General features: G+C 40.5%; 1 protein-coding gene across 1 annotated transcript; it reads right to left on the bottom strand.

Annotated features, from left to right (window-relative positions):
• Nucleotides 1-1,230: 1,230 nt before the first annotated feature.
• gch2 (GTP cyclohydrolase 2) lies at nucleotides 1,231-6,051 on the bottom strand. The gene is made up of 6 exons (XM_049008068.1): nucleotides 5,473-6,051; nucleotides 4,397-4,506; nucleotides 3,740-3,795; nucleotides 3,047-3,078; nucleotides 2,745-2,829; nucleotides 1,231-2,627 (listed from the first exon to the last, which is right to left on the bottom strand). Exons 1-6 carry the CDS (start codon nucleotides 5,777-5,779, stop codon nucleotides 2,498-2,500), a joined length of 720 nt encoding a protein of 239 aa, XP_048864025.1. The 5' UTR covers nucleotides 5,780-6,051; the 3' UTR covers nucleotides 1,231-2,497.
• Between the last annotated feature and the right edge of the window lie 1,842 nt (nucleotides 6,052-7,893).

Raw genomic sequence — 7,893 nt, 5'->3', positions numbered from 1 at the left:
AATCACAAGGCTGAGAACTATGTGCAGTTGGTTTAGACTCTCATAAAGAATTATGCCAAAATGGGATGCGGAATGTCTCTCAAACTCCATATCCTTGACGCTCATCTAGACAAATTCAAGGAGAACATGGGCGCTTCCTCAGAGGAGCAAGGCAAGCACTTTCATCAAGATATATTGGACTTTGAACGTCATTACCAAGGACAGTATAACGAAACATGATGGGGGACTACATTTGGGGGCTTCTTCGAGAAAATAATTTGCAGGTCACTCGCAAATCTAGAAAACCTGCTCATTTCTGAACCTTTTGAGTGATTTTTGACTGTCTTTGTCTATTTATCATGCAAGTGGTTTTTTTTATCAGACCGCATGAACGAAAATATAAAAATTTCCTTGTTTTGTCACAATAAATACGACATTTTTCTGGGCTGTGGTCATAAAATCAAAGTCTGTGCTGAATGTGGTCGTTTTTCCATGGGCTTTAGACATAAGCAGTTGAAATATAACACTTGGAAGCCAGGAACAAAAATTGTGTTACATTGTGTTATTGTTAAAACTAAAAAATATAAGAAAACGTTTTCATAAATGAATAAGGTATGAAAATATAAAGCGAAACGGAAACCACAAATATTACTTACAAAACACATAAAAAAGCTAAACCTTTCATGTACAGTTGATAAATAACATTTAACTAAAATAATGATTTGCTTTCTTTCCTTGATGGAAATTGTTTGAGCCTAAATCTTTAGATGACTGTGATCTAGTGATACCTGGAACATGCTTTGCCAATTTTGAGTGAGGACATCAGCACATGACTTGGTGCACTGTGTACTCATGTAGGATTCTCTAAGGATCGTACGTGTGGAACAGCTCTGCAACTTTCAGATTCTTAGAAACAGAATCACTCAAACTGAAACAAAAATACATAAAATATTTTTTTTTAAAACTAATTAAAACCCACGTTGAAAAATATTTAAAACTACACTGTATTTCAAATGAAAATATTAAAACTAAAAAAAATAAAACTGGAGTGACACTGATAGTGTCACAGGTTCAGCACAGAGGAATATTTTACATTTTTAATGTATTTGAGCTTTATATTCCCCCAGTACTTCAAAAGTATGGAGTACTGACTAATAATGTGGCTGAATGTTCTTTAATACTTCAGAAGCATAGTAATGTATCCTTTCATGATAACACACACAATACAAAATGATAAGGCACAAGGCTTGGTAACTGTTAAAATAAAATTTTATTTAGTTCTTAAGAAACATTGGTGCAATTTCTCATACTGTAAATGAGTGACGGGTTAATGTGGTGGCACAAGTGATCCTGGGCCTACCCATTCAGCGTTCACAGCGAGTGATACAGTATGAGAAAACTAATGGGTCTCACAGGTATCTGTGTGCGTGGTTAAATCAATCAGAGGAAATGTGCTGGTGATAGGCAAAGAGATTTTTCGTGCTCTTTGTTCATTTGGTCTTAGTTGATTAAAAACTCACAGTGTCAACTGAGAAGGAAATTTGAGTCTGTAGTGTGATTTTGTCACAAAATGAATTGTTACGAGATTGGCCCACACGATTTTCTGCTGGCCCACCCACTGTATGATTTCTGGCACTGCTATTGGTGATAGGCTAATGTCTACATACAATCCAGCCTTTACTGTGGAAACATATAGAATGTGTGTCAGAAATGAAGACGTTGTGCTTCCCCCCTGTAACATAACAGATTACTGGCAGAAATCTGAGATGAGGGTGCACAAAAAAATAATCTGGTGCATAAATATACCGCATATTTACATATGTGTCCAAAAGCAGATCAAGGTACTCAAAAGAGTTAGTCTTGTTTCACAGTGAATGCAAATACCATGAGATATTTCATTCTCTACCACAGTGCTTCCCTCAGACAGTCCACGTTTTCCCTCCCTCCTAACTCCCTGCCAGACAGTCCATGTTTTCGCTCCCTCCTAGTTCCCTGCCACAGTCCACGTTTTCGCTTCCTCCTAACTCCCTGCCAGAGTCCATGTTTTCTCTCCCTCCTAACTCCTTGCCAGACAGTCCACGTTTTCGCTCCCTCCTAGTTCCCTGCCAGACAGTCCACGTTTTCGCTCCCTCCTAGTTCCCTGCCAGACAGTCCACGTTTTTGCTCCCTCCTGACTCCCTGCCTGACAGTTCACGTTTTTACAAAAATGTGGACTATCAGGGTCCCCAAGGATCAGGTTGGGAAACACTGCTCTACCAGATGATGTTAAACCCCGAGTATCAGCTGTGATTTGATTTGCAACTTGTGATTGTGATTTATGACTCACAACAGATCTAAATGTAGGTTTTTTTTTTCCAATCAGCACCGGAATAGAAAAGAAAACACTAGCAGGACCCTGACCTCCAAACAGATGGTTTGTTAACTTGACCACTAAGGAGACAGGAAATGTGGCCTGAGTGACCTAGGCAACTTAGGAGGGTACTGCTAGTGTCTGAGGGTCGGTTGACGTAGAAGATGTTTAGTTGCTTTTGACCAGGGTCAGGAACTCCTCGCGAGTCTTGAGGTCCTCCCGGAAGATGCCCAGCATGGTGCTGGTGACCGTCCGGCTGTTTATCTTCTGCACACCCCGCATGATCATGCACATGTGACTGCAAGACACAGAGAGGCAAGTATGGCATTACCTTGAGGTGGCGAGTTACGTCTAGCTGTGGTCACATCTGCACCAGTGCAATATAGCGCACCACGTGGAATCTTTGAACACTCACGCTGCTTCAATGATCACCACCACTCCAGCCGGCTGCAGCACCTCTGCAATAGCCGTTGCGATCTGCTTGGTCAGGCGCTCCTGGACTGTGGGGCACATATCAAGCCAATCATGAAACTGGTAAGCCCCGTAACACGGCAGCTTGTTAAAAGACGAGCATGACAGAAACAAATGGGGTACTAGGAAATGGTGACTAAAGGCAACGTGGCACAAGAGAGCGATTCAGCCTGCTAATATGGAGGGCAAACCTGCTGAGCAGGAAACGTATGACAGTGGGGCATTATGCAGGAACCACAAGGTTACCTTGAAGTCTCTGGCTGTAGATCTCAACAATTCTGAAAGAAAACACAAGAAAATAAAAATGAGTTTTAAAGAAATTATTTATTACAAAAAATTTAATTAAACATTCTGAGAAAGAAAGTCTTTGAAATTAATGAGGTCTTTTTGAACGGTAAATTGAACTCAAATTTGCTTTATAGCGGAAATGACATTTTAAAAATGTATTTAGCAGACAATAAATATTGTTCAGGTTCAGGCATGAGAAGTAGACCTCTTGAAATCGACGTAACCTTTGAGCTGAGCATGACTAACACCATGAATTTCAGCAACGTTAGAGGGAAAAGTGACTGTCAATTAAGTGTTGTGGAAGGCTGTCTTGATTAGTGCCCTTCCAGAAAGACATGCTTTGGCTTAGTGAGGTCGGGATGGGGGCATCCTGGTGACCCATGGGCCCAGAGAGAGGGAGCCTCTTTGGAGGGCAGCACTAGAGGATTTCCTTTGGGCTGAGAGCCAGGTCAGTCTGTATTCCATGATGGCGGTTTTTTTCCTAAGCTTCCAAGTCAATTGACTGAAGCACCACCATCCATTTCTCACTACGCCTCTGCAATAGCCTGGCATGGTCAGACATGGGAGGCTTAGTCTGTTCTCACACTCTGCTGCTTGCTCTCATGTGTTTTTATGGGTTCATATGGATAACTTTTGCATTTTGTGGCTCACCTTGCCAGTTTGCTTAAGCCAACCACCCTCTTGTTTGGAAAATACCCAATGTGGACCTGTGGGATTAAACAGCATCTGAAATAAAAGGGCTTGTACAGTATCAAACTCTGCAGCTATCCTCCATATAGCAAATCCAATGATAAACTGTACAAACGCAATTTTAAACACAAAACTGAAGCATCATGGAAAGTTCCGTGGGTTGCTGTATTACATACATGTGTGTATTCTAGCTGCAACAATCAGATAATGTCAATGATGAAAAATCAGATTCAATGAAGCAGGAAAGACCAGCAGAGTGTGAAGTGATAACAAATGAATGCTTCTATAACATGTAGTCAACTTTTTTACTTGAATGAACAAGATGAGCACTACCAAGCTGATCAGTGGAAGAGGGTTGTCACAGAGAAATATTTTATTTTATAACAAACAATTGGCAATCTGAACAAATATGCTGAGCTCTAGCCGTGCTAATTCCTGTGGTCTGTTTCAGTGGGAACAAGGGCAGCAGTAAGAAAAGACCTAATCAATTCATATTTCTCTGTACCAGTAAACTGATCAAAAACCGCAAACTGTTACCTTGTTCTGTTAGACTCCTCTCTTTGAGCCTCTGTCGTTCCTGTCCATTTTTTAACTGAATCCACCCCTTTGCCTACGTACCTTGCCAAAGAAGGGCACCAGGTGATGCTCACACAAAGAGAACATATCGATGTCCTTCACGATCACCATCTCATCGTGGTCCTCATCAAATATGGCGTCGTTCAGAATGTCTATGAGGAGACATGGAACGACATGGATCACTGTGAGGTTAGTGTCAGGGCACACGCTTTCTAATAACTGGATGTCACATGATCTACAGCAGGGTTTCCCAGTTCTGGTCCTGGAAAGCCAGTCCTGCTGAAACACGCCTATTAAACCTGCCAATTAGCTAGTTAACTGAATAAGGTTTTAGCAGGAAAATCTGCAAACTGTGTCGCAGACTCACCCTGCCGGACCGGAATTGGGGAACTCTGCTGTTGAACATGTGAGATCCTGAATCTCAGAATTAGAGTCAGATTTACTGGCCAAGTGTTAACTTATACAAGGAATTTAGTTCTGGCCTGATGGTATCTCTCAAGATACACAGACAATACACAGCCATTAAGCATACCTACAATACATAATATTTAGGGCATATACAGGTTACATACAAGACAAGACAAGTGCCAGCAACAATAATGAGCATGTGTATGGAAATAAGATTGTAGAATACAGTATTTTTAAGTGTGAGACAAGGTGTAAAGACAAGAGTAGCGATGAGAATAGTTTCTTTCCACCCTGAATATCCCCTGTCAGTAATCCACCCTCTTGTCTTTTCATTTTATTACATTTTTATCGCCATTTGACAAATAATCTCATGCTCGGATTCGCCGTTATTGGTTATAGTTTATTAAAGTTTACTCTGTTGTCTGTAATAATCGGAAGTATATTCATCAACTTGTTTGAACTGAAGAGTGACAATGACATTCTAATACGATAAATTGTTTACTAGAAGGAAATAAATGTATGACCTGATTACAGCTTCTTTGTTGCAGTGCCGGTAGAACGGCTTTTTCCTGCTTAGAAATAAACTGGATCACCCTGCGTGGTTTTAAAACGGATTAATAAAAACTGTTAAAAGATAGTAGCGAATTTATAACTTTTTTCTCGTACGTCAGGCTAATACCACTCTGAGTGTTATCGGTCACCGCGCTTACCGTATACGGATTCGTGGTAACCCTTAGTAAGAAACTGCATCGCTTTGGCTGCTCGGGCCGGCGTTCGCAGAAGCCCTTGGCGGTCGGTGTCCTCCCCAATCCCCCGGAGGATGGTAGCGTAGGCAGCCTCCAGCACCGGTAGCTTGGACTCATCCTCCGATTCCTTGCGAGACGTCTCTTGGTTGTGTTGCACCGCGGCATTTTTTGAGTTTACTGAGAGCTCGGTGAACTCTTTCAAGTGCTGAAAATCAGTGACAAGCTTAGAAGTGCCTAACCCACTCATTCCTGTATATGCCCGGTATTCCATTTTATTTTAACTTATGATCGCTTTTTTCTGTAAAGCAAGAGGTAATTTCGATATGAATACAGGTGAGATCAAAGCTGTTCTCTAGCGCTACTGTATTAAACTCTGCTGTAAGTGCTCAGCGTGCCGGTTTCACCGGAGATCTGCCGTTCCCCTTCCAACTGCCGTATTTATAGGGTAACAAGTTATGCAATCTTGGACAATTTGAATAATTTCGTCATCCGTGCCAGCATTGTATTTTTGAAGTGGCATCAAGCATTTACAGTTGTCATGAATCCCATGCTTTCATTTTGAGCTGGCATGATTATTATCATTACATACGTAGGACGGTGGCTCAGTGGTTATCATTATTGCCTCGCATCTACAGGGCTGTCGGTGTGATTCCCAGCTCCTCTTTCTGTGTATGCAGTTTGCATGGTCTCCCTTCGTCATGTGGGTTTCTGCTGGGTACTTTGTTTTTCTCCTGCAGCCCAAAGACATATACTGTATGTTTGTCTATGTGCCTTGAGATGGATATTGCATATTTATTAATTTATTATAAAATATGTGATACCTCTTATAAAAGAAACGTTAATGCTCCACCTACGTGGTGGCATTTAGTTTCTGTCACAGACTCGGGGGACGGTACAGACTGGGAAAAAGGAGGCGACAATCCACTAGCGGCTCTAGAAAACAACATAGGTTTTATTACAGATAGGGGAGACTGGGGACGGTTGCAACACTTTTTGCATTCCTCTCATTTACTCAGAGACTGTTTAGACTACACCAGCCAAATTTGTATACTATAAACTTACATCTGTCTGCTAAGTACCCGTAGTACTTGTAGTTAATTAGATTTTACATATCCTGCGCAATATTGATTTGAACTGAAGAAGTCAGATGTTGCAACCGTCCAGAACATTGGGGACGGTTGCAACATGTTAAACATATATTTAATTTCAATAATTAACCATTGCTTTTTCTCTGAACTTGCATAGTACTGTGTAAATCTACAATTATACAATAATATTAAAGTAGATTTTTATTCATATTGAAAGTTCTGTATTTTTATGTCACACGGGATTTAAAAAAAATGCATTTATTGTCCAAAACCTGTCTTAAATTGTTAAAAAAAAATTAACATTTGTTTCGTTAAAACTGGTTGCCCTCGAAAGGCTTGTGGCTTGAGGATGTCTTATTGAGAGAGTTGGGTGCCGTTTTAAAAAACCATTAAACCAGTCAACACCAGCCATACAGGCCTCATTCCACTGTGAGGGAAAGTTGCACTTATAGTGAGAGGCGAGTTGAAATGCAAGCCTACGAACCTGAAATAAAATGTTATAAAATGTAAATAGTTTTTATTATCTTTCACTTTTTACTGATATTACCCTAACCCTCTCTTACTCTCTTTATACATTTCTGTTAATTTCTCTTACCTCTTTAGGACTTAACCCATAATATAAGCCTGCTGCCTTTTGTAAATACTGCTTTAGACTCCTCTCTTGGTCTTCTGAGAACACTCTCCTGATGGTCCAGTACCCTGCACGTGGTAACTTATCTGATCCCTCACTTGCAAGCTTCACTCTTTTCTTATGGAATAGAAATAAGGTGGTATGACAGATGGAAAAGTCCTTGGCACTGCAATGACTGTCCTGCCCTCATTCCTAATTACGTTTTGAAGCTTGTTCCAAAATTTTGAGGGGAACCCCTCTGTTAGTAACTCTCTTCCTCACTCTTGGCATACTGGAAAAAACTTATTTCTATTTTTTTTATATATTATTTTTATTATACTGTACTATTTTTAGATCCATAAACTACAGTTAAGCTGTATGACTTCTTTGTCCAGGATATTGCATTGAGACCGGTGGAATTTGGAAGCCAAGTCAATATCTTAAGCTCCTCAAACCATCTGTGAATAATTTTTGCAGTGTGACAGGGTGCATTATCCTGCTGAAAGAGGCCACTGCCATCCAGTAGATCCATAACCTACAGTTAAGCTGTATAGCAGTATACTATACTTAAACTGAAAAACATGTGCTGATTCTGAACTAAAAATGTTAAAAAGTAATGATATGTAGTCTATTTCAATATGGCTGGTTGGCTTGGGGACAGTTGTAACAAGTTGTTCCAACTGTCCT

This window comes from Brienomyrus brachyistius, chromosome 3, assembly GCF_023856365.1.
Source record: "Brienomyrus brachyistius isolate T26 chromosome 3, BBRACH_0.4, whole genome shotgun sequence".
NCBI classification, from domain to species: domain Eukaryota; kingdom Metazoa; phylum Chordata; class Actinopteri; order Osteoglossiformes; family Mormyridae; genus Brienomyrus; species Brienomyrus brachyistius.
This window is presented reverse-complemented; position numbering and strand designations above follow the sequence as displayed.

Excerpts from the sequence above, each read along its gene's own strand:
- gch2 (XM_049008068.1), bottom strand. The coding sequence starts at position 5,779 with ATGGAATACCGGGCATATACAGGAATGAGTGGGTTAGGCACTTCTAAG. Across the intron at positions 2,830-3,046 it reads CTACAGCCAGAGACTTCAAG|TCCAGGAGCGCCTGACCAAG; the intron begins GTAACCTTGTGG and ends TGTGCCCCACAG. Across the intron at positions 2,628-2,744 it reads GTGGTGATCATTGAAGCAGC|TCACATGTGCATGATCATGC; the intron begins GTGAGTGTTCAA and ends TGTGTCTTGCAG.